The 26,905-nt window shown below is 43.0% G+C and overlaps 1 protein-coding gene across 3 annotated transcripts in view; it reads right to left on the reverse strand.

Moving 5' to 3' along the window:
* ttll7 (tubulin tyrosine ligase-like family, member 7) overlaps positions 1-26,905 on the reverse strand; it is an 82,202-nt gene that overhangs the window by 9,070 nt on the left and 46,227 nt on the right. For all 3 annotated transcript variants that reach the window (XM_085246348.1, XM_085246349.1, XM_085246347.1), the window contains exons 13-19: positions 25,345-25,480; positions 16,612-16,698; positions 14,053-14,284; positions 10,588-10,883; positions 9,407-9,541; positions 6,802-6,882; positions 4,760-4,920 (exon numbers count right to left, since the gene is read on the reverse strand). In XM_085246348.1, coding sequence (XP_085102474.1) covers positions 4,760-4,920; positions 6,802-6,882; positions 9,407-9,541; positions 10,588-10,883; positions 14,053-14,284; positions 16,612-16,698; positions 25,345-25,480 — 1,128 coding nt within the window. The remainder of the gene's footprint in view (positions 1-4,759; positions 4,921-6,801; positions 6,883-9,406; positions 9,542-10,587; positions 10,884-14,052; positions 14,285-16,611; positions 16,699-25,344; positions 25,481-26,905) is intronic.

Below are 26,905 nucleotides of genomic sequence, written 5' to 3' on the forward strand. Positions count from 1 at the left end.
CAGTCGAGTGAATGAATAGAGGCTGTGTGTCCAGAATCATTACTACATATTATTTAGTACACCAGGAAGAGTTTCAGTGGATCCCCGTATACAGTAGTTTGTAAGGAAAGCTGCAATCAGTAGTGGAAGTCAAAATTCGATTTTAAACTGAAGGAGGGAGCAGAGTTATTGACTGTGGCAACATTTTAACGCACAAACAAACACACTCAGCCCTCCACACCTCTGCACCACGCTGCGGGGAAGATTTTGTGTGAATGGTCGGTGGACTGATTTGCATCATCTTCAGGGCTCTTCAAGACCCGAAACGTAGACGACAGCCATCGGTCAAATTCCTGCAAACAAAAGTTTGGAGTTGTCCAGCTGCTGTCTTTCTTCTCTCACTGCGTATCAACCCCTTAATCTCCATCACCTTCTCACTCTCCTCCCCAGTCTCCCTTAATTGAGAAGGGACAAATGGAGAACTTAGAGCAGCGACTTAGGTTACATCCTCTGAGCCCACTGCATCAAGAGAAAAGTCGCTGCTGAACAAGTGAACTGTAAGGAATATGGAAGGAAGGAGATGTGAGGAAGTCACACCTTTATCCCAGAAGAGACAAAGATACTGGCAGCCACCAGCGTTACCCCTCAGCCTCCTAGTAGATGCACCTATGGAATAAAAGTAGTAGGTGACTTCCTTCCTAAATGATTGCACTTGGAAAATGTTCAGCAGGTCGAGATCACTGAGATTCAAACAGATGAAAATTCAGTAACACTTGATAATATAACCCACGGCTAAGGGCATAATTCCTCTGTTATTAATGGAATTTCAATGTATTTTATTTGAAATTACAGCATAATTATAGTTACGAATACTTAAATGTAGGCACACTAGAATAAGGGGGTAACAAGTCAGGCTTTTACAGGAAACAAAATAATTGCACTGCAAGTAAAGTGTCTGACATGTCTCGTGGAATAAAAATGTATTTTCCCACTGTAGGTATGCGTGTCTACTTTTTGCGTGTTTAAGCAAGTGGAAACTGGACGGTGCGTCTTCCTGACATGATCAAGTGAGCTGTGACCGCAGTGATTCATCTTGTGAGGATTCATCTTCTGTCGCTTCAAGAAGCGTATAAATAAATAAAGGCACAATAAAACTTCAGAGTATCAGATAACAACCTAAAGTGTAGGAACTCAGAGGCCTTCATTCACCTTCCCCTGCTTCTGTCCCTCCCCTCGCTTTCTTCTTGCTCTCACCAGTGAAAAAGCCTTGATTAACAGCCCAGATTTGTGACCTGAATCTGCACCCTGTCTACAAAGACTAACATGTTTCTTTCATGCCCAAAAGCTTTCAGGAAAGTGCAGTTAGGTCTGGTTGGTCTGTCACTCATTCTCTGTCATTCAGCTGCCATTTCTTCCGCAGTCATACTGAAAGAAAATGGCAAATTGTCCCTGCTGTCAGTGAAACTGATATATTGATGAAAAATGGGCTTAAGGACATGAAGGAAATTGTGTAGTGCAAGAACCTCTAGTTATGGAGATGGAAGAGTGACATTATGCAATGAATAAAGTAAGTGTAATTGGCCTGCAGCGTAATCACTTGTTTGTGTTGTTTCTGAAGAATTAGACTCCCCGAACATTTCCATTCATTCAGGCGATTTCTTTTTGATAACACGGGCAATTTTTCAAAGTCTCTTTTTTAAGTCCTGATTTAAGTAATTGCTTACCGTCTAAGTTGATGTTACATTATAGGTACGAGGCTGGTTTCATTCAGAGGTGCGTAGATTGGTTTTTACTGATCATTTTTTTCGCATGACCCCGGAGCACGCTCAGCTGAAAGAGCCATTTTAGCATCAGTGGAAATAATATCAGCAACAATTGTCTGTTTATCTCCGTTGCAGCACCGCTCTGTGTGCGTCTGCAATAAAACCTGCTTGTTGGATCCATGCACACAACCGACGTTTGACTTTGATATTTGGTGTGTATGCAGCCTTCAAGAGGTTGATCTTTTTAGTGCCCATTTAGAGAGAAATTACGCAGTGGATGGATGTCAGTAAATATAGATTTTCAACCTGAATTTTATTTCAATAAAAGATCCGATGTGTGATTTTAGTGATTCTGTGCAGAGATTTCTTCATCAATTAATTACTTCTTTTCTTTTTTGCTTCTGCAACTTATCTTCAAGTTGTTTCTGTCCATCCAGTCTCTTTCTAGGAGGTTTTCTACCTTGAAATATAAAATGGCACCAGGGTGGATGAGCTAGCTCGCTTCCAATAAGTTTGGGTGAAATGTAAAAATTTTCAAATTGACAATCGTCAGTCCAATAACCGACGACAGGCGATACATTTGCACATGCACAGACTTTTTGATGGACGGAGCAATGCAATCATGCACGGACTGATTTGCACGTTTAGAACACAGAAGAAGTCCAAACATGGACGAACGAATTGCCCAATTACAGACTGGAGGCGAAGGCGCAGATAGAATTGGAGGTGAGCTTCCCTCCCTCCAAGACATCTACAGGAAGCGCTGCCTGAGGAAAGCGGGGAGGATCATCAAGGACTCCAGTCACCCCAGCCATAAACTGTTCAGACTGCTTCCATCAGGAAGGAGGTTCTGCAGCATCCGGTCCCGTACCAGCAGACTGAGAGACAGCTTCTTCCATCAGGCCATCAGACTGCTGAACACGTCATAGACACCTCAGCTTCACTACTGGAACTTCAACATTATGCACTCCACACTGTATATAAATGCCACTTGTTTTGCACATATTCAACTCTGTATATTTTATTATTATTATTATTATTTTATTTTATTTTTTTACTATTTAATTTGTAAAAATGTGTATACACACACACACACACACAGGAAAATATTTAGTATACACATCCAGAAATGCATACACTATTATATATTGTACATATATTTATTAGTTTCAGGTTGGCCATTCTTGTATTTTGCTCGTTTGTGTTGTTGTGTTTGCACATCTCTGTTGCTTGTGGGGCTCGCACACAAGAATTTCACTCGCATGTGCTGTGCCAGTGTGCCTGCACATGTGATGTGACAATAAAAGTGATTTGATTTGATTTAGAAACGGACTGTTAGCTCAGCGAGGAGGTCGTAGGCGGAGAAGACGATCCACTGGTCTGGACAATGCATCTCCCAGTGAAGTCACGGAAATATCCTTGTATACCAGCCACAAGCACACCTCCAGGACGCATGTTCAACACCGCCGGTAATATTGTTAACCACCTCCGCAAACATTGCAGTAAACAGGAAACATGCTTGTTTTCCTGTCAAAGAATTTAAGTTTTGTTTGGAGGGAATGAAGCTACTCTTTGGATTATTCCTTTATTTATTTATTTGAGACTTAACGTTACATCGCAGCTGGAAGAGACGATTTTTAACTTGTTGTTTGGTCGAGTGTGTCAGACAGATAAACACTGGATCGGCCTGTAAACAGGGTACAGCAGAAAAAAGAAGCCAGTTTGTCTTTGTTTCCCTCCCCACCATTGTGTGTTTTGTTATTTAAATAAAACGCTTTTTTCTGAACATTGGCTACTGCTGTTCTTTCTTTCTGTCATGAGTTTGAGTAAATGAATCGCTGCTACGTTTGGGCGCACTCTGAGGAGGGTGCCGTTAAAACAGCGGTATTATTTATTTCTGTTGACTGCTTCAACCAACATTATCAACAAACTTACTTAAATAAATAAATGTTCCTTGTAAAACCCGTCGACGACAGTCGATATATTCGCCCAAACACCCAAACTTACCTACCAATAACTCCTTTGTCATTCTAAGGCCTCAGTCACAGCAGAGTAAAAATAGGACAGCAGCCTCCGACAAACACTACAGACTGATCGCATTGAATTTCTTTGCTGGCTGGGATCCACTGTAAGCAGTTGCGTTGACAAACTGGTTGCCCAGAGGTTCAGTGTGCAGAAACCTCAAACTCAGTCTTTAGAAGCACAGGTCACCTGGTGTGAGGCAGCCACAAGCTTTGCAATTAATTTCCATTTAATTTATAAACACAGAAGATTATTGTGACCAGCTGGAGTCAAAGAGCGAAACTCCACTCCATGAAATAATGAAACATTTATGGCAGAACTTTTACTGTAATTTGCACAAAGTTTAACACCGTAAAGCATTTCTTATTTTGCACTCAAGATGTGAGTGATAGTTGCCGCGTTGAGTGTTTATTCCTTTGGAAGGAGAGGGAAGGAGTCCGTAATTCACACAGCTGGATGTCTCAAAGCTGTGAGCAAAAAATCCCCAAACTTTGGCTCTGTCGTTTCGCTTTTTTACTCAGGCTTTCGAGCCAGGAGCATTTCCAGAATATTTTAAATGGAGCGGCGAGAATGCAGCAGGGGAGCCACAGGAAATCAGAATATTCAGTCAGAAATATTTAATAAGTGTGAAAAACTCTAAATGCTGTTGCAGATTTACTATGTGAAAAGTGAAGCTGCATAAGAATGTTAACATGTTGTTGTTTGCAAAGTGAAAAAAACAGTGATTTAGGTAAGAAGCCGTGTCTGTCTGTTTTGCAATAGGTGTATCACAGTTAATTGTGGCATTATCGCAAACACATTACACAGAAATGCCAACTTGACTCTGTTTAATCAAACAGCTCAAAGCATCAAAGTCGGTTTGATGACAGCGACTGACTGCGACTGGTCCCAGAACTGCTCCCATCTTTGAAGCAATTTCAGAGACCAGTTGACTGCACACAGTTGCAACAACTGTGGCCGAACCCAGTCCATCACCTGGCTCCGACTGGACCTACCCGGTGTTGGAGAAGCAGTTCCACATGCCCTGGCCGTGGCTCCACAGCAGCCTGTTGAAGACGCGATTAAAAAGCCGGTAGAGGTGAAGGCTCTCCACGTCCGGCTCCTTCCAGATCCGCTGCAGCACTGAGCGCACATTGGTACGTACAATGTCCAGCACCTGAGTGATGGAGAGAGTGAGCGGGAGTTGGGGATGAAAAGGACAGAGAGGCTCAGGCTTGAATGGGAACATGAGGGAAAAGTAATGCTACACCTGTCATTTCTTTTCTCCTTCGTTTTTTAATCTCACCTTAAAATCAGCGATGACGGAGGCCAACACAGAGAGCAAACTTGCAATCGCATATATACACATAATGTGCATAAAGAAAGATAAAAATGATTTGAGCGGGTTTATCTCCGGATTCAGGCCTGTGGACTCGTGCAAGACTGCATGCAGAGACATGCAGCCTATTTCTCATTTGTGTGCTTTTAAGGCTCTTCTACAGGCAGGACACAAAGTGCCGGGGCAGACAGTGGAGAGCACGGCAGAGGACTAATTGCTGCACCAACGTCAGTCTTGGAGATAAGGTGTCAGAAGTTCCCGGGCGGTCTAAGGACACCTGCGCCAGCCTTCCGTCATCCCTTCTTCGTTTTCCCATCCCTCCCCACCTCGCTGACTTCTCTTCCTTCCTTTTCTTTCTCTTTTCACCCCGCTCAGAGTGCAGCACTGTGGCTCTTTTGACTTTGATTCCTCGCTCCTCATTACTGAAGTGCCCATCGGACGGTGTGTGTGTGCATGTGTGTTTGGGATGCGAAGAGGCAGATTTCCCAACAGCAATATGAGGCGAGTGAGACATGCATACACACTCAGCCAAACTGATAGATGAGTAAACACACACAGATATGTTTTGGTATGGTAATCAGATAGCAGAGCGGTGGGCGCTATGTTCCTGACCTCTGCCTGCTGCTCATTAGGCTGCTCCACTCCAAATAAAACATCAGCTCGCACCACCGCAGCCCACAACACGGCCAAGCGCAGTTGTGCAGAAAGCACTGGCTGAGAGATCACATCATTACTGACACGCCTACTGGATACCATTACATGTCTTGTCCCCTCTTGTGTTTTGTTTACATCCTATTTGGTGTGTCTGCCTCTCACTGTCTGACATGGTAATGATCTTCATGCTCGTCTTATTTTTTTCTCTCGCTCTCTGAAGTTTGATTTCGAGGTTATTTTTCGTGCTTTAAAAGTTGTACAAAAGCTTTCAGAGAAACAGGTAGGAGAGGTGACATCTTTGTCACATTCGCCGGTTTTAACAACGTCCATTCTGTACAAGGTGACAGCGCAGACCCGGCGCCGGCAAGGGCAGGCAATTTATGCAGGTGGCAAAAGAAAAACGGGGATCTTTTTGTTTTACAGTTCCAGGATTAACATATCCAAGAATGACGCCTCTGACAACAGTGTGTGAGGCACTGATTAGTATTTTGACGAGTATTTTTAAAAAGTTCTAATAACTAGACAAAGATCAGGTTTTGGGACGTTGCTCTCTGGAATTCAAAAGTCCACATTTCCGTCTGTCTTTGCAGATGGAAAAAAAAGCTACAACTTTATTTTTTATAACCTCTCTTGTTGTTTGCTGGGATTGCCTTCTTGTCTGCTCCCAAAAGCAGTGATACTCAGTTGGCCCTAAATCCACCAGAAAGTGACAATTTGAAACAAAACAACGGGAGCTGATACAGACCTGGAGCCAAACTGTTCTATGAATGACGAGTCAGGTGACCTCGCTCAGATCTCCTGAAATGTGGACGTCTGCACAGATTAAGAGGTTTGTTGTAAAAAAGCCCATTTGCGACTTTTTCGTATATGTATTTCTGGGAGTTCCTTTCTCAAGGTGCAAAATACGTAAGCGCACAAACTGATTTAGTAACCTTTACTTTTACTGGTAGTTGCACCTATTTTTATCTTTTTTTACTGACACGAACAAACTGGGCCTGGGTTTAGGAAACAGCGCAACCTTTGCTTGCTCTCACATGCCATTTCACATCTGGCTCTAACACTCACCTTCCGCTGTTTGGTTGAGTCCAGCTTCACCAGCCAGTAGGAGGCGACCTTTGGTTTATGATATTTCCAGTTATCCAGAATCTGTGGAAGAAAAGTAGGAGTTAACAACTGAAAGGTAACCTTAAAACCTGCAGAGAAGTGCAATTATTAATAACAGCCTCTGCATCGTTCCAACAAAAAACAAACCAAAACAGACTACATTGCTACTGCTGTCTCCCAGTAGCAGTCCATCATACCTCGGGGTTATTACCATGTGTTAAAGGGCAGTTACTGTGCTGTGCAGTTCAGTCACAATAAGAAAGCATACGAGGCCAGGAATACACCTCCAGGGGGAAACAGATGCACCTTTTTGACTCCAGGGCAGGCGGGTCTTGGTCAAACTTATTCTGTAGAGATTCCCTGTCCTCATTAAGATACTATACAACAACTTATCACTGCCAAGTTAAAGAGTGCAGTGCCAGAGAACAGTTAAACCTGCACTTTTACAGTACTTTAAAACTGAGAGAGTATCTCAGAAAAGCTGTAAATAAGAAAAATGCACATAAAATATATCATTTACATGTAGCACAAAAGAGTTATAATGATAATAGATTTTTTACAGGTTATGACCCTGTGAGTCAAAAACCCTGGATGTGTTGTTATGCTCAAAAGCTGTCCTGGATATTGCAATGCACAAGCTCCCACTGCCAGCATTACTGTGTGACTAAAGGCACTGTTATTGTTGTCATGTTGACACAGTCTACATCTCCCCACTGGTGCACATACCTCACACGTATCGTGCTAGATCCCCTGCAAACACTGCTCCCATCGGGAAGCTGCAGCGCAAACTTTATGTGTACACACACACTCACACACACTCACGCTCAGAGTTGGGTTTCCATCATTTCAGAGGACATTACGTTGACTTTCCTTTACATTTACCCCGTCTATTACCTCTTGCCTGCCCCTGTCACCCTAACATTAAACCAAGTCTGCAGTTAAACTTGGACAATTTGCATTTTTATCCCCAAAAGAGAGACGAGTCCCCACAGTGTGACAGTATAAACATCTATTGCCCCCCACCCCCTACACGAGTAACACATGTACACACCGTACACAGACAAACCAATGCAGCAAATAATTTGTTCACATTCTAGAAAGTTGCTTGTTTACTTGTTTAGCTTTCTCTCTCAGTAAGAACCCAACAAACAAGTTGAGAAATTGGTTACCGCAGCACATCTAACGCTTCTTACGTTTTGGGTCTTTTTTTGTCTGGTAAGCTGCGTGCTCATTTGTCACAATGTGTTTTGTACAGGCACAAATTACCCTCAATTTCATCTTTTTATTGGTTCCAACACCGGCAAAAGAGACGGTTCTGAATGAAAGATAAAGGAGCCAATTACACGGATACAAACACATCATTAGCCCAATTAGACCCAAGTTTAAATCACGGAAAGCAAAAAACGCCAAAGATTGTTTTCATGCCAAGTGAACACTCGTTTTCTCCTGAGGCAAAGAGTCAACAGTACAGGTGCAGCTGTTCGTCTGCGTTTCCACGGCGCTCTCATTAGGGTTCGTTAACAGTACAGGTGTGGCGGTAATTGTCTCCCACAACCCTGACACACCCAGATGTTACCCACACAGACACACACGCACACATTTTGCTTTAAGGTGTTTGTGTGAGGCCACTAATAAGGTGCTGGTGGCTCGCCCTAACAACAACAAAAAAATGCTGTTAATTTTTCAAGAATTGTCACTTGTTTGTCCATTTTTACATGACTTACCTCAACATAATGAGCATTTAACTTTTGACATTTAATAAAGTGCCTGTCTGACCTCTCACATGATGGCCCAATTTTTTTTTTTTTAACGTAGGCCTTGCTTGGATCCAGACCAACACTACATTTGCTTCTGTCGTTGTTACTTTATTGCATTTTAAGAATGTGGTTACTTTGCTTGATATATTTGTAAGTTTTATCCTCGAGCTTTGCATGGTTTGCATTTTATTACCTGGCTTGTGTAACTCTGTTTGAGAAACTATTATTATTGTTACTATCATTTGGAAAATGTGTGTATTAATCTCAATCTTTAGCTACCTGCACACAGATGCTGATTGTTTTAACAGATATTTAAAGAAAACAAAAGTATCCTTCATTGACCACTATTTTAAGTTCCTAACTCCTAGGTTTAGCTTTATGAGCCAATTTCTTTACATAAATTTGAGTAATAATTTGTAGCACAATCACACCTGTGAAAACACGAACACACCGGGATGTCCAGGCCTGACCAGAAGCAGAGGAGGAACTGATTGATACAAAGGGGCAGTGGGGAATAGCGCGGGGCGGTAAACTGTTCGACAGGTTGCTGCTGGGGTCGTTTGAAAGACAATGGGAACCGAGCCAGAGCAGACAGGCTATTGTGAGGGAAGTGAGGAGGTCACTTTTAGTTAGGCTGCACAGTGACCGCACCTGGTCACAGAGGGGCTCTGGGAATACCGCGAGTCTGGACTCCCGCTCGACACTACTCCGTGTTGTCTTCCACTTTATTTTTCTTACACGCAAAAATAACCTTTTGATTATTTTGTGAATTATTTTCACATTTTGCACAATGGCGATCCTTGACTCACCTCGTCCAGCACACCCTCGGCCTCCTCTTCAGTTTTGCCCGGAAACCTAATCCTCATGGCGGTGAGCACTGCCAGGGTCTGACGCACCAGCTCTGCCTCCTGCTCTTTACTCCTCAGATTTATCAACGGATCGCCCTGCACACACGTAAAGGCAAAGCATTAAAACTCGACAAAAAAACCAGCTTTTAATTTATAATATTGTGTAATCGGATGTGTTTATTAGGCCTAAAAAAATCAGGGGCATTACCAGATTATTTCTGTTATAATTACTCATTACTTAATGGTATTATGTTCTTGAACGTGACGAGAAAATTCTATTTTTGTTTTATTATCACATTTTGAGTTCTTCGGAGTTGCACTTGAATATATTAAGTTTTATGTAGCATTTATACATAATGACTAATGTATTTATACTGCTCACATTTTATATATGTGTTATAAATATATTATCAGTTATTATTTATTTCTATTTATCACAGTAAATTTAGCTTGAGATTTATGTGCTGCCAGTTTCACCAATAAATTTTGCTCCCGCCTGAGTTTCCGTAACGTTCAAAATAAGCTCAGTGAAATACAGCTCATTATGCTACAGCAGCGTATTCACTGCTAAACCTATATTTAGTTTCCTGTGCAGTTGAAGCTCGAGTGTGCAAGATGGCGAAAAACTGGGTGAAATTAGTGGATCTCATGTCATTTCGTATTCACGTGGAAGGACATTACGTGTTGTGGTGCTTGCTATGGCCTCTTTCAGGATGAAGGCTTTCCACTTTGTTCTGCTCTCAATGCCAAAACTCATTCGGCTCTATTTTATTTGATTCCACTGCATCCAAAGGTTACCAGGGCACTTTAAAAAAGGAAGGGGAATGGAGGAGACAGGTGGAAAGCAACAGATGGCAACATAATAGAAGGTTATTGTTGTGGGCTCCAGCGGGCCTATACAGTATTGACCGGACTGTTTAAACGATACTAAGCGGGTCTGGGTACAATATGTCAGAAAGGGTGAAAAGGGTAACGATATGATGGAATACGCACCTCCATCTTTAGTGATAAAGCTGTAGAGTAATTCTCGATTGTTTATTTTAATCCTAGCTGGAGCATTTTAGAACATTTCTTGTGACTGACAACTCGCGACATATTCTGAAGTCTAACCCTACTTTGCGTGCGTGCGTTGAGTATCTTACTATATTGGAGTGGATGGTCCCCAGGCTGTTGCTGTGAGGCACCCGGTGAGCGGAGCCGCTGCGGCTCAGCGAATGCGAGCGGAGCGTGGCGGAGCTCGGCCTGACGAGGGGTGTGGCCACGGGAACCGTAGGGGAAGGCCTGGTGGACAACGCCCGCACTTCATTTGGCGACGACAGGGAGGCGATGGAACGAGGGCACGAGATGGAGCGCCGGATTGGCCCAGAAAGCGACGGTGACGCGGACGGGGCAGTGCTCGTTTTGAGCGACTTGATTGGAGGTTTCCAGTGCATGCGGCCTGTAGAGAAACAGAAGAGACGGAAAGAGTAGTGGGGGAGGAGCTCACTGACTCGCTGTCACACTTCGGTTTCTTCTCTTCAGCCTGTCTCAGTGCCGCCGTCACTGTCAGGCTCTCTCCTCTGGTTTCTATCTGTCTCCGGGTGGCTTTGGAGATGAAGTGTGGCATTAAAACTCCCACAGCTGCACTCTGGCACACTGGCCCAGTGATCCACTGTGTGTGTTATTAACAACCGCAGCATGTGTAGCCAAAACCAGAAACTAAACATTAGTCCTGTCTGGTTTGGGGATGGATTAAAGAGCATGCCTCTGTCTCACACACACACACACACACACACACACACACACACACACACACACACACATTAGATGAACACATGTACACAGATGGAAAATGAAGTAGAAAACCCACAGTGACACTTTCTATCACCCTTGAAACTCTTCCAGTTTGTCCACTAGCCAGTGTATTAGTGTGTGCTTTCTGCTGGTGCACTGTGTGTGTGTCTGACATCAAGTGTGCACACAAGTATGGGTGTGTTTGCGTGTGTCCATGTCGCCGCTAACCCTTCTGAGGATCGGCCATTGCCAAATGAGAGCATTATGTGGCTTAGCCGTAGCAGTCCTTTGGTGGCTTGGTATGGAGTAGGGCTTGGCAAGGTTGCCGTCTCTCTCTGCACACACATGCACACACACACATCCGTAGACGCTTTGTCCAAAAGTTGGGCTTTTTCATGGCTTTGTCCTTTACTTTGTAACAACTAGAATGAGCTCATGCAAGGGTCCTCTTTTTTTCTGGACTGGCAACCCATAATGCAACCAGGGATTTTTTTTCTTTCCTTCCAAGGTCGCCACATAGGCTGCAGTGAAAGCTGCTCCCTTTCTCACTTCTGAGGGCTGAAAGTGAGTTGATGTATGCGACTTATGTGAAATTGAAGGAATGCTTGAGACTTATCACTCTAACTATAAAATAGACTATTTCAGCATTAAACTCAAGGTGTTTTCAAGGTGCACAACAAAGTCCTTTTTCTCTTTCTATAAAAATTCCTCCTTCTCTTCATCTCTGCCTCTGCTTTCACCTTCTATTCACTGGAACTGCACTGGTCAGGACACTTTTCTTCCCTCAAGTGCTTTTCAGCGCTGCAGCATTTGTGTATGTGTAGGTCCACGATTGTGAGCAGTGTGAGCAGCTCGGCAACAAAGATCCACGTTCGTCAAGTCACAGGCCACGGTCACTCTGCTTAGGCTTTAATTAGGCGACGAGAAGGCTGATGAACACCTGTTCGCAGCACTTGCCAACTCAAACCACCAAACCTGACCTGCTTTGTTATTGAAGAGCGTGCACCACAGATGCTAATCAAATCAGCAGTTCTCGGCATTTGTGTGTGTCCGTGTAACTGGAAATGGGAATTTGCAAGTCTAAACGTGCTTTTTCACATGTTGATAAATTTGAAAGATACACCAGTGGGTGCACTGCGAAGCAAGTTCAACCTAACCAGGCTTTCCTTGGGTCAGCTGGCTTCACAAAACCTAAAATCCCAGTCACCGCCTTAAAAAACGTTCTTTGTTAAATTTGTGCGCTCACATAAAAGGGTGAGATTAACGCGTCACTCGACTCTTCTCTTGCAAAGTCCTCACCCCAATCCGAGAAATTATGAGAGGAATGGATGTTAGAGCAGAACATAAAAATACAACACTGTTGCTGCAAATAAGATTAGAGAGTAACGCTGCAGATATTCACTTCTTTTGAAATCGCGATCATCACAGGAGCACCAAGAGCAGTAAAATAAATATACCAACTTGAGTTAATATATTTATTTTAGAGCTCTCGATGCATTCCTAATGCGACAGCTGCACATTAGAGCCCTGCAACTTTAAAGTGCATCCATTTAAACATTAAAGCTTACTCGCTTTGTTTAGCTCTGACACTCTCCTGTGGCCTAATAAAGAAGACGCTAAAATCACTTTAGTGAAATCCATTTCACTGATTGTACAGATAAAAAACCTACCAATGTATCTGATCAAAGATACATTAGCAGGCTTTGTAGGTTCTTTCCTAATCAGTGCTCTATTAGTTGTTATTGGGACACTATGAAAGAGCCAAGCATAAAAACATTCATGCATTATGCAAACATTTCTGTGACTGAATGAATGTACAGGACAGTATAACCAATGTAAAGCACAGTTTTCTCACTGCACAGTTTCAACTGGTGGTGCTACGGCTCAACAGGTTGCATATATAATAAAAAACATATTCATATAGTTTAAAAGAAACAGCCAGTGAAAAGGTGATTTTGAACTGAAATTCTGAACATAATCTTCTCTGGACCAGGTGATGCTTTCAGTATCAGTTACTATGGTGATCTACGAGGTAAAAAGAGAGCCACCTCTCTGAAATCTGTCTTAAAGCTCAATATAGCTCGCTAATCAATTAATCTCTCTTTGCAGTACATTGTATTCTAATTTTTGCCTCATAACTTTTGCACTGTCCACTTCCTGCTGTGACAAAACAAATTTCCCACGTGTGGGACTAATAAAGGTTATCTTATCTTATCTTATCTTATCCCTCAGGCTGCGTATCGTATGTCCTGAAATTCTAAGTGCAAAGGTCAGGACATACATGTCAGCTTTGTTATACATTATACATTAGTCCCACTGTATGATTCCAGTCTGACTATGACAGAGACTGAGATGTAAAGTAAATCCTGACAGAGCTGAAATTCAAACACAAAATATTAAAAATATGCAAATATGTAGGCGTGCGACTGTTCACATTCACAAATCTCAAAAACAAGGTTGTTTTAGCAATTAGGGTAATGCTCGTAATCAGACGGCTTCAGCTGAAAGAGGAAGAAATAAACAAACGGCAGAAAGAAAAGAGACGACTGAGAAAAGGGGAAGCGAGCGCAGAAGAAAGTAAACAAGGACAGATAACAGCTCCCTTTCTGTGGCGTTTGCATGTTCTCTCCAGGTACTCGGCTTCCTCCAAACACATGCAGTTAGTGGGGTTTAGGTCAAGTGATGATTCTAAACTGCCCATAGAGGTGAATGTGAGTGCAAATGGTTGTCTGTCTCTGTGTGTTAGCCCTGGTGACCTATGACCACGATAAGGACGAGCGGATGGATGGCTGCTTTCTGCATTAAACACGCTCTTAGACAACCTGCTCCTCTACCTGAGCGCTCAGCCAAGTTCTTCTCCTTGCTCTCGCCAAGGTCGTAGGAAACTTTCTTTTCCCCTCGCTTCTCTCCACTTCTTCTTCCTCCCGCCTTCCTCCTCTCCTCCTCCTCTTCCTCGTCTGAAGAGGAGCAGGAGTTATCGGCGCTGCTGCCGCTGGTGAAGTCGGCCAGGTAGTCTGGTCGCTGACGTCTTGGAGTCTGACTGCATTCTGGCATGCCGGTCAGGGGCTGGCAAGAGTACACAGATACAGGACGTATTTACACTCATACTATAGAGTAGAGTAGTATACATACATTCATAATTATACAGGAAAAAAAGAAAGACAGTTCACACATGGATACACACTCTTGCACACATAAACATCTTTTTTGCTTTTATCCTCCTGGGACGCTGCACTGAATTTATTTGCTTTTTAAAACCAAACCATCCAAAATGACCTCATTTTGGGAAAGCGTCCTCCTTCCAAAGGTCTGCGCCTCCACCAGAAGCTCACAAGGACAAAAGTGCAACGAGATAAACACACACACACATAAATATGAAGATGTTGAGACGTTGTCAGCCTCGCCTCACCCAAAGCTCATTACCATCTGTCACTGGGAGACCTGCCGGTGACACGGCCGGCCCGCATGCCCACACCTGTGCACGTAATTGCAGCCTCATTATGCACAAATACACAATCGCACACCTTCGCTGCTTTCTAAGCTGTCCCTATAAAAAGGAACATGGCTGGCTTCACGCGTAGAACAAATGTGGCCTGATTAGACACGTAAAGGTCGAGTTTAAAGTGAAGCAGCCTTTTGTAAATGCTGTAAATTTTTTTCTTTAACTAGTTTAATAAATTTGTTGGTGCAAATGAAAAAGCGAGAGCTCTGGAAACTTTTAAGAGCGCCTTTGACACCAACTTGCTGCTGTAATATCTGCTTCTGTAAGTATTTTCACCTAAACGTTCAGCTGTGATGCTTCACAGACGCAAGCTTTCTTTTGTTGCTTTGGTTTGTTTTACTTTTTGAGTTTATTAAATTTAGTGTGTGGAAAAGGACACGCTGAAAGCATTAATAAAGCATTTACACATCTGTTATTCAACAGTCAGCTCGGGCAATGCTGTCAGCCCACCCAAATTAATGGGCAGGAAGTGATCAGGGCTTACACAGCCACTGCTGGGTAGTTGTGTGGGTGAGTGATGGAGGATAGAGACAGAGAGAGATTAAATACATGAGAGGAGAATAAAAGGGAAGATGGGAACATCAGATTGATGGGCTGAGAAATAAAGAGGAGGACAAGGTGAATCTGAGTATGGCAGATACAGAGAGGAGGCACTGAATAGATGGAGAGAAACGGAAATGAACATGGAGAGAAAGGGGCTCTTACAAGAGGACAGAGAGAAAAGGATGCGAGGACAGACGGTGAATAAACAGTGGAGGGTAAAGACAAAGGGAGAGCCCTGAAAGGATGAGATGAGAGAGAAAATGTGTAAAGAGAGACGTGGGAGTGACTGGGTAAAATCAAGTGATGAGCTGAGGAGAGATGGTGACACGATAAGAGCCAACTGTGATGAGCTATATGTCAAAATTAGCAGAGTTGGGAGTAAGAAAGAGCAAAGAAAGTCAATAAGAGGAAAAAGGGGACGAAAACCCGAGGACACTTGCTCGCTTTCTTTGTGCCTTCCCGCTTCTCTTCTTCTCCACCTTTTGTTCTCTCTCCGCCTGAACATTTTTCCCCAGCAATAACAAACCTAGCTTTGTTTCCTTCCCTCAGAAATCCTGTTCCTAATCCCTCTGCCTCGCTCCTCTTTTCTGGCTTTCGCACACTCGTCGGTTCAGTTTCACCAGATGGCTCGAGAGCGCTACACCCCAAGGAGCGAATCTATCCGTCACAGCGTTTTCTTTCCCTTCCTCTCGATGTCTCTCTCCACGCGCTCGCTAACATCGAAATTGACGGGGCCCAAATTAATTTGGACAACAGCGATTGTGTCTGAACAAGTCCTCATTCCAGCTAAGGCCTCTCTAATGTGGCGCTGAACTGCCCTGTCGAGTCCCTAACACGCTCTAAGTGTTCCAGCCAATTTAGCTCTCGAATGAGGGATGGATGTAGATGTGCAGGAAGAGAAAGGGATGGAGAGGTGAAGGGAGGAGAGTGAAGCAAGGTGATGGAGGGAGTAATGTGCTGTCGTGGGAAATCGAGGGGGCGTATAGGTGCATGTGACAGAGAAAGAGGAAAAAGGGGGAGATAGACAGAAAGAAAGATAGCAGGGAGAGAGTGAGAGAGACAGCCTGACAGCTCTCCCCTAAGGGAGTTGGGTCTTTTCTTTGGGCCTCTATCTGATTCTTTTCTTTTCTTCCTAACCCAAGACCCCCTCCTCTTTATTTTTCTGAATCACGTCCTATGTGCTTTCCGTGGGCGTTAGCTCTAGGCATTTGACTACCTGCCACCCTCTTCCCTCCCTCTTTCTGCCTCTGTCACTCTTCTTTGCACATTTTTTTAAGGGCCTCTGATGCATGTGGCCCCTATTCTCCCTATTCTCTCCTAGCTTATGTGTCTTCTCTCTCTCACCCACCTTAGGGCCTCTTTGCCTGGAGGATTTGCCCATCAGCTTCTCGTCGTCCAACTCGCACTGTTCCAGCAGATCCAGGATGTCCTCTTCCTACACAAAGAAAACACGAGATGAGAATATGGCAAAGGTGCTGATTTCGGTAAACAGAGCTTAACGGGGTAGTTAAAACCTCGAGGAGGCACTGATAAAGTTTAATAGGAATGCTTTGATATTTCACACTTTATTGCTTTGAAGTCAAAAGTGTTTTTAAGCAAACTTAAATCATCAAAAAAGAAGAAGAGATGAAAAAGTTTAACTTCAGAGCCATGCGAGCCTTATCTGGGAGCGAGGGTTAGAAGCGAGGCCCCGGCTGAGCACGCACTGCTCGCTGGCAGCGCTCGTGAAGGCAGCGTCATGGCGGTCGCCAGTACACTGAAGCCTTGGCCATTTGGCTATTGCTGAAATGCAGGCAAAGGTGATTAATGTTGCTTCATGGCTGCGACATAACAAGCTCCCACTTGCTGCTCAAATGCAGATGAAAAGTGATTGTTTTCTCTCAGATAAGCCATCAAGCTGCTTTCGGGGTTTGCGAAAAGGTCAGTGTGCCCCTGGCTCACAGTGTTGGTGAGTGTGTGAACATTTACAGTGGCATACTTCACTGTCTGGAAGACTTTGGACTTTATGGTAAAGGTATGCATCACTGGGTTCATACAGTTTGTAAGTTTTCGCTTTTTTCTGATTGCCATGCGGCTTTTCGGTTCGGTTGTTTTGGCGAATTGTCACTGTGCAGTTATAGAAGCTGCTCAGACAGCTGAGACAGAGCCACGTGCAGATTTACAATTCTTCATCAAAGCCTCGTAATTTAAGAAGCCCAGTAAAAGAAAAAGGAGAGCTAACAGGTAACTGCTGAGTTATTTAGGGCTTGTGTCCATATATTTTCTCTGGCAGAAAACAGGCAGGACGCTGAGGAGCTCCATCAAACAAAGCACCCCGTCACTGTGTGTGGGTTTTGTTTCCATGACAACAATATCCTGACAATATATCGCCGCTCCATGCATTGTCATGTGACAGAAAAGCATCACTCCTTTGCGTTTTATTATTGAAGCATAAAATGGACACAGCAGGGACAAACTTCTCCTTCGTTGTCTTGGTTATCGGGGTGACTAGTACTGTATGACACGCTTCCTGAAAGGCAGCAGAAGTGAGAACGCCAGTGCCTTTCTGAAAAGTTCTGAAAAGGTCCCGAAGCGTCTGCAAAAAACGTCAGAGTGCTCTGAAAATGACGCTTTCTCCCCAGCCTGCTGCATTTGCTCTTTCATCATTAGAGTGACTGAAAAAAGACAGACTGAGATGAATATGCTGTATGAACACAGTCAACTCCATCATTTTAAGCTGTATTTAAGTTTTTCATGATAACAACATTCAGTGTTGCGGGACGTCTATTGCAGTGAATGTTGAAACACTGTTTATATTGTGGCTTTACTTTGCATTGCTCTGATAAATTCATTTACAACTTGCAGCCATTTCTATGCAGTAAAGAGCATGCCAACTCAATGCTCGCCTCCTTTCACGAGGTGAGCGCTTCCCCACCCACAGTAGTTTTAAAATCACTGAAGGACCATTACCTTGTTAAATTTCACCAAAGCAGATTACATGGATGCTTTCAAATGCTTTACAGTACGTGGGAAAACCAAATCTGACGCATATACAGAATTTAAGAGAAGCTGAGAGCTATTTAGCTTTTCTTAAGTACTTTTGTTAAGAGTTTATAAAACTGTGAAATTTAGGCTGCGACCTGCTACACTGTCACTACTCAGCTTTTTGTTCCTACTTTACTCCCAAAATAAACATTTTCAGCCGTGTGCCTGTGTGCATGTTACGTAAGCTGCATGTTATAGTACTGCACTACCAATGGTCTCTGTCCGTGTCGGATCCATGTAGGATAATAAACTGTATTTTACAAACACAGTACTTTTTATGTCACTGGACAACAAATTGTGTAACGCAGAGGTCTTTAGGACTAACCTTTTTCCCCTTTTTAACACTGCAATTTGCTTTTAAATATTAGATACAGCGAGACTTACATGTTCTTACCATTCTTGTATTCATTTCATATATTTGCACCCCTTACCGCTTTCATGGGCTCTGCAATTGCTCTGAAGTGCTTGGAGACATCTTGTGCAGTTTGTATACTTGTGCTGTTCTGTTTCATTGGCAGAGCTCCTCAGGCAAACTGAGCGTGCATCTGCTTTACATCCTTTTTTTCCAGTCAGTATCCAAGTGAAACAGTTGCAGGATTAGGAAGACGTCACCTGAGCGCACAGGGAAACACTGGTAGCTAAGCTAGACGAGAGGACTAACAGCCCGACTCATACCTGTTCCACCTAACTGTAATCAGAAAAGGAATAAAGGTGAGCCGAACCCAGTGGAAACCAGTGCAACCTGTGGCTGGGCTGTCTGTAGCACAGTGGTCCAAGTCAGGAGGGTGCTCTACAGTCAATCAGCATGTTTACAATGCAGGTTTTACTTTCCTTTGATCGTGTGACAATCCATGACATTTTTCAATTCGTGGCCCCAAGAAGCCCTCAAAGGCAGCAAACGTGAGTCTTGCAGGTACAGCGTCTGTCAAACATGATAAATGGCATGCTGGCAAATAACCTCTGGCTTATTTTAAATAAAAAAAATGCCTGAGGTAGCAGGCAGTGCTTGCCAGATGATGAATTCATAAACATGCAAAACACGAGATATTATTTATGTTACCAATAATAATGGTTTTGTTTCAAGTAAAGCTTAAGATGAGTAGATTTAAATTAGACTTAAATTTGGTCTATAATTTGTTGGCCAACGACACAATCTTTTTGTGGTTTTACCACTCTACATCATCACAGTGGATTTTAAATCAAATAATCATCGTGTCACTGGAGTGCAGGCTTTCTGGATTCATTTCAGTGAGTTTGACACACATGTTAATACACAGTCTCGTTATTAACTAAATTTACTGGCAAAACTGACAGAAATTAATTACAAGGATTGTTTTTAATACTTGTACTAATGCTAATCCTCTGCAGTCATCATTCTGGCTCATGTTGGTTTTATCTCACAGGCCGTGTACAGCCTCTTTTCTTGTGTGTAACTAGTGGTTTGCACTTATAAACCTCTGTTGTCACTGATGAATGCGTCTCTTGGTCATAGACTCTGGCAGTGAAACGTGTAGGTCCTTAAGAACATTCTTGACTTTGTTATATGTTGTTTTTTTCCTAATCATTGAAATAATTCTGTCATCATGCACTTTAGCTGTTCTCTGTGATCTGTGGGTGTTGCTGAGCTGATCAATGCATTCATTGCATTTAAGAACGCGTCAGGGAGCAGGCCTTACCTGGATATGAACCTGATTGTCAGTCCATTTTCCAATTAAATTTGAGTCTTTGAGACTACAGTATTGCATATAAAAATGTCTGTAATAATTGTAGATTAATGGACGTTTGTAAAATCTGCTGAATTAAAGCTAAAAGTCTTCACTTCAATGAAATGTTGATTGCTTGATTTAAATTCCACTCTTGGTGGTGTACGCCACGCTGTGGAGGCAAAAATACAAAAATTGTGCCTTTGTCCAAACAATTATGGACATGGCTCTGTACTCAAAATTGTAAACTTTCAGTTAAAGAAGTTTTAGCGTGGTTAATCTGGGCCAGAGGTGCTTAACTCATAGATACACTAAGAGTGAATATGGTTAAAAAAGGCACAGAAATGTGTACTGTCAGCTATGAAAACAAGTAGAGCAGGTGTGTCAAGCTCAGTTTACATCGCGGGCCACATACAGCCCACTTTGACCCTAAGTGGGCGAGGCCAGTGAAACTCTGACTTTCTGTCAGTTACAAGTTACATGTTTAATGTTTTTCTACATGATAAAGAAAAAGCTGCTGTGACAAAGAAAGAAATCTCTCAGCTCGACTCTTTGGACTAAAATGACAGAATAGGTTCTGGTAGCTCAATGCCCAGACTGTCCAGGGTTTTAGTTTTAACTGTAGAAACTTCTACAGCAGAAACGGAAAAACAATCTTTTTCAAAAAAAACCTGAAACTTTTCTGTTTTTCACAAAGTTGCAAAGGTTTTATTAAAGGCATAGCTAAGCGTATTGCAATTTGCCCTAATTTGTAAAAGTTAAAGTTTCTTCTGTACTGAACAGCAGAAATTAGGATCTCAGAAACGCACAGAGATCGAGCTGTGCAGGAAGTGCAGCCAAAGCAAGAGGGAATCCATGACGATGTGCGAAGCGTAGTTTTGGGCTATTTAGCTGCTGGTTCAGTGAATTTTGGTCAGAAAGTGACAAAAACCTGCAGTTTCAGAATCTGTGAGATGACGCTTTCAGCATCTGGCGGCATGTCTGTGTTCATGCTGTCAGGTGAACAGACGGATCTGCGTTTTGTGTTTTTCCAGGTCAGGGACAAGTTCCTGCCCCAAGTGGAGGAGTTTAAGTATCTCGGGGTCTTGTTCACAAGTGACGGCAGAAGGAAGCGGGAGACAGACAGATTGGTGCTGCAGCTGCAGTGATGCAGACGCTGTACTGGTCCGTCGAGTTGAAGAGAGAGCCGAGTCTCAATTTACCGGTCGATCTACGTCCCTACCCTCACCTACAGTCACGAGCTGTGGGTAGTGACCGAAAGAACAAGATCACGGATGCAAGCGGCAGAAATGAGCTTCCTCCGAAGGGTGGCTGGCCTCTCCCTTAGAGATAGGGTGAGAGGTTCAGCCATCCGGGAGGGGCTCAGAGTAGAGCAGCTGCTCCTCCACATCGAAAGGAGCCAGCTGAGGTGGTTCGGGCATCTGACAAGGATGCCTCCTGGGCGCCTCCTGGGCGAGGTGCTCCAGGCACGTCCCACCGGGAGGAGGCCCCGGGGCAGACCCAGGACACGCTGGAGAGATTATATCTCTCGGCTGGCCTGGGAACGCCTTGGTGTTCCCCCGGACAAGCTGGAGAAGGTGGCTGGGGAGAGGGAGGTCTGGGCCTCTTTGCTTAGGCTGCTGCCCCCCCAACCCGGCCCCGGATAAGCAGAAGAAGATGGATGGATGGTATTTACATGCTCTTTTTGCTGTTTTAGCTTTTTGGTGGTTGTTGAAATGGTTTTGTGGGCTTTTGGATGAGATTCTGACGTTTCTGTGAAAACCACACGCTTCTATATTTAAATAACAGATCTGGCGGTAATTCCAGATGTTCTCCCTCTCGCCTCCAGTACTGGGGGCATTGGGGTTCAACAAGTTAATTGTTTATTGCTTAATTACTTTGTGTTGTATAAATGGCCATATGGGAGGTTTTTATCAGTAGGAAAAGCTGTGAAACTTGTGAAAAAGCAGTTAAAAGTGCAAAATTTGTGCTTGTGCTTGTTGTGGTGAGCGGCAGATTCAACAAGTTAAGAATCATAAATGGCTTTAAACGCACATTCAGATTCATTTAAACAATCAGAAACCCAGAGTCACTGAAATGCAGCCAGACGCTGCTCATTTTACATCTTCACGTGTTTCTTCCATTTTTCCCGACCGGCTCCCGTCTCTTTGTACCACAACACTTCCTGTCTTGGAAACGCCCCCTTCCTTCTTTCACATGATTATCCCGTATGATCCCAATCTGCCTTTGCATTTGATTGGCTGCATGGTGTGCCCATCTAAGCAGAGCTAAGGAATGATGTCTCAAAGAAAAAAAGCAACATCACGAGTAATGAAACTCCCTGATAAATTAAGTTTTTAATGCTAATCTAACTTAAACCAGTCTGGAGGTATTTTCATTTTTACACACTTTCTATTTGGTTCTCTTTAAATTCTGTTTGATTTAATTTAGACTGTCAAACAGTCTCAGCCGCTGACAATGACAGAACAGCTCTGGCTTCTCTCAGTCTCTCTTTCTCATTTTGTTATGCTTGGTTTAACACTTGTTGGGAAGCTTTTGTTTACAGTAACATAACAAGTTGTCATCTCTTCGAATGACATTATCTTCCTTTCACTTGTCTCTCAGCTGCTCTGCTAGGTGTGTTTTGCAAAGGGCACACAATAAAACAAAGAACAGAAATGGAAGGGAGGGAAACTAGTAGAGCCATGCACGACAGCAGACGCATGCACACGGAGCTAAAAAGAAAGCTCACTAATTTAGCATTTGAATCGTAATGATACGACCAATAACTATGAAATATACACCCACCATCTACTTTGTTAAGCACACCTGTAAAAATGCTTGATAAGGTTAATATCCAGCAATTAAGTGCATTTAAGCAGAAAAAGGCAAAGTCAGAGGAGAATGGCTGGTTTGCTTCGATCTGATAGGAAGGCAACAGTAACTCAGATAACTACGGGTTACAACCAAGTTCAGAAATGCAAAAGAGCATCTCTGAACATCACATCACATCAAAACCTGAAGCAGGTGGGCTACAGCAGCAGAAGACCGCACCGGGTGCCATCCTGTCAGCTAAGAACAGCACGGGATCACAAACATCATCGAAGAAAATTGTACAAATAATAAACGTTCTGATGCTTGACGATTTCTGTAGCACAGTGTTGTTTAAACACTCTAGCCATTGTTTCTGACCACGTCCATCTCTTCATGACCACAGTGGATCCATCGTCTGATGGCCAACAGGATAACGTGCTGTGGCACAAAACTCTAAAACATCTTATTCTGGTTTCACTGAGTTCACTGTATCCAAATGTCCTGCACGATTACCAGATCCCAGTCCAACAGAGCACCTTTGGGATTTGGTGAAACATACGACGTAAATCACGGATGCTGATGAGAAAAAAAACTGTGACGCAACCATGTCAAGGTAGACCAAAACCTTTGGGGATTTTTTTAGCACCTTGATGAACTAAAGCAGTTCTGAAGGCCAAAGGGGTCCAACCTGGTGCTAACAAGGTGTACCTATTAAAGTGGCTGGTTAGTGTGTAACAATTTATAAGGGACAAGCAGCAAACTTCGTGTTGCCGAGTCACGCCTTACAGTGAGTCTGCTCCATCTGTGAGCTGACTATTGAAAATTGGCGTGCTTTATGTTTTCTGTGGGGGAATAATGAAAGTGTGGGGAAAGCCAGTTGGCAATTGTCAAGAAATGTGTACATGCTAATGCAGTTTTCTGAATAGGTCCAAAGTTGACACTGTGCATAGAAGAATAACATTTCAGACCGTCTGTGGGTAACTTTCATTCTCTCCATTCTGTGTTAATTCTTCTCTACTAGTGCGACGTACCTATTAAAGTGGCAGAGTAGTGACTAAACATAGAGCTTGGCTCCACGAGCCGCCTCCCCCACTGCTTTTAGAAAGGTACCTGAAAACACCCGCAGACTCTCTCAAAACTAGAGGAAATGTTTAAACATAAGGCAAGAAAACGTTTGCATAAGATGTGTTTTTTGTGCTCTGATGAATATCATACTGCAGTTCAGGAACATCTTTTTCCCCATAAATGGTTCAGATTAGTATCTCACACTCTGTCTCTGAATAAGGACAGTCGAGTTGTCACTCATGATCGTGTTATTAGATAGGAAACACAAAAGCAACACTCGCTGCCTTTATATTTTGTTTCGGCTCTGACCAGTCTTTGATTGACATCTCTAAAAATGCTCTGCAGAGATTTCCATTCTTTAAAGGACACACAATAAGTTTTTGAAAAAAAAAAAAACCACTGCGACAGGGTGCAAACTGCTGAGGCAGTTTCCACAAAAGCTCCGATGGCTCCATATGACAGTACTTTGATATGTACTTGTAATGTCAATACTACTGTCAAAAATATCCACATTCTGCACAGTATTCACTTCTGCTATTCAGTTGCCAAACGCAGTTAAGGCTTTTTTGTTCTATCTGCATCATTCCTCCTCATCATTGCTTCTTCGCTCCGTGTTTTTAAATATCCCACGGTTCCCTCCCCTGTGTCTTTTCATTCCATTGATTTGTTCCTCTTGAATACATAACCAGACATGAAAACCAAAAATTGCCCCTTTCTCTCCATTTTTTTGTACTCTAGTCAAGTCAAAACAATAGTAACAAAACAACTCTCTATCAGTGTCTCACCATCTTTTTTACTTTATGACTATATTATCCTCCGCTCATCGTTCCTTCATCTCCCATTCTCATCTTTCTGATGTAGATCAGCTGTTGTCCTCTCTTCATACCTTTACCTTCAAAGCTTAACTGAAGATGCATTCCTCCTGATACTGCAGAGTGCTGGTATTCATAAGCATGCAATGACTTTTACAATTTCATAAGTGCATGACGGCACAAGCTTCTGAGTGTATATACCTACACATATATGTGTGTAAGTGCGATAAATATGTAATCAAACTGCATAAAAATGCATTGAAATGTGTGGCCAGCAACTTGGTTAACCTTTGCAGAAAGGAAGAAATGTAGGAAAACACAGAAGAAGAAAGAGGAAGTAAATAAAGTAATAAAAGTGACATTGTTGTTTGCTTTTAAAAGCTCATGTGCACAACATAATGAATATTTGTGAAAAGGCTGAATGACAGTGGAAAGGTAGAGAGGAGAAGAAGGACGTATTTTCAGGTGTTCTAACAAATACCAAGGGCTGCGGCACACTTTCGCGCTATTTGTGCATCCTTTTTGTCTCTATGGGCAGAATCTTAATAGAAATGTGTGTGTGCTTCTTTTCTTTTACGTTTGCTTGTCCACAAGTGTCTGAATATGTTTGGGTGTGGGTTTCTGCAGTTTTCTTTGCTTGTGTGTGTGTGTGAGTCCGTGACAGTCTGCCACTGACGTACGTGCCTTCATTCGTTTCAGAGGATTATTCATTTCCTTTTGAAGTGAGGCAGCTCGCCCGGCGAGGAAGGTCTGAAAGGCGGCCGAGAGCAGGCTTTCATACTTTTCCAACAGCAGCTTGTCGTCTGGGGGGTAAATACGTCTGTGGACCGCAGAGAAGGAGGGAGAAAGGAGAAGAGAGTGAAGACGAGGTGAGGAACAATGGACAAAGGAAAGGGGAAAATGAAGGGAAATGATGGGTCACAAATGGGGTCATAAAAGTAGAAGGTGAGAGAGACGGAGTGGAAGAATGAGAAAAAGGGTGGTTCAGGTTAAGGAAAAGAGGGATATGGGGTGGAAAGAGAAGCCGTGAAATATTCAGGAAGTCAGTGGGGGTAAAAAAAAAAGTGGAAAAGGGGTAAAGAGATTTAGAGAGACAAAGAAAATAAAAAAAGAACAGGGATAGAAAGAAAGATAAAGATGAGGCACAATAATTGGTGGGAGAGACAGAAAGGTCAAGGTGCAGCAAGTGCAGAGAAAGACAAACAAAAGGTGAGAGTGAAGGAGGAGGAAGGAGGCAGCAAAGAGCAAATACAGACAGAAGAATATTAATGAGACCTTAAGTGAAGAAACTGCATGAACATCAGTCAATCTTTTCACTCGGTGCATTAATACAACAGCTTTCTACACGCTGTACACCGACGTGTGCACGAGCTTCACTGTGTTTGCAGTCTTTGCTAATGCGCCCATTCACACATTCACATTTGTGCCCTTAAGACTAAAATAACAGTGCTCGGTGTTTATCCAAGGCCTGAGGGGATTAGAACAATGCCTGGTTACCCTCATAATACATCTGCAAACTCCCAATGCCATCGCTTTAGCCATTAAGTCAAAACAAGGTTATTGTTTTAATCAAGATAAGAACTGGCCTTAGTTATTGCAAAAGCATGAATGTAGCCTGGCGTCTGCACAGACGATATTAAGTGCTAAACTCCCCTCAAGTTGGTTAGAAAAACACTCACAAGCACAGACCTGTGATTAGAAGAGAAAACTATAGAGATGAATGAAGTCACAGCAAGGACACAGCAGTGGAAAATGTTCTACCATGGCACAATGACAGGCCGGCTCTTTTTAAATATTGATTAATAGGCTTTGAGCTACTCACAGATACACGTGTATGTGTAGCAGATTTCTGTGTAATGCCACATAAAGCTGAACTATTTAATTGGACCAAAGCCGTTACCCAGTATTATGCAAACAGGTACATTGATTGTGAGACCTGAGATAAAGCTGCCATTTGAATCCCATCCCTTGAATTCACTATATGTGAGACTTCTCAGTTTCTAGGGTGCATGTAATGGTTCTTTTCATTCCCAAGACACATTTTTATAACGGTCACATAAACGAAAATGGATTCATAACATATGAAAAGAGCCAGAACGTTTCAATCCTAAAGAGCGTCATGAATCACTCGACTGAGAAGCTTAAGGTGAGGCACTTTAATAGTGGATGTTAACTGCTCAGTCTTTTTGGCAGCGTCTATCTCTGAGCAAATGGACGTTTTACGTGGGGGTGACCTCTCACTATT

The sequence above is a fragment of the Mchenga conophoros genome, linkage group LG15 (assembly GCF_057382185.1).
Source record: "Mchenga conophoros isolate Kocher_MC1m ecotype Shallow Benthic linkage group LG15, M_conophoros_male_GT1.1, whole genome shotgun sequence".
Lineage (NCBI taxonomy): Eukaryota > Metazoa > Chordata > Actinopteri > Cichliformes > Cichlidae > Mchenga > Mchenga conophoros.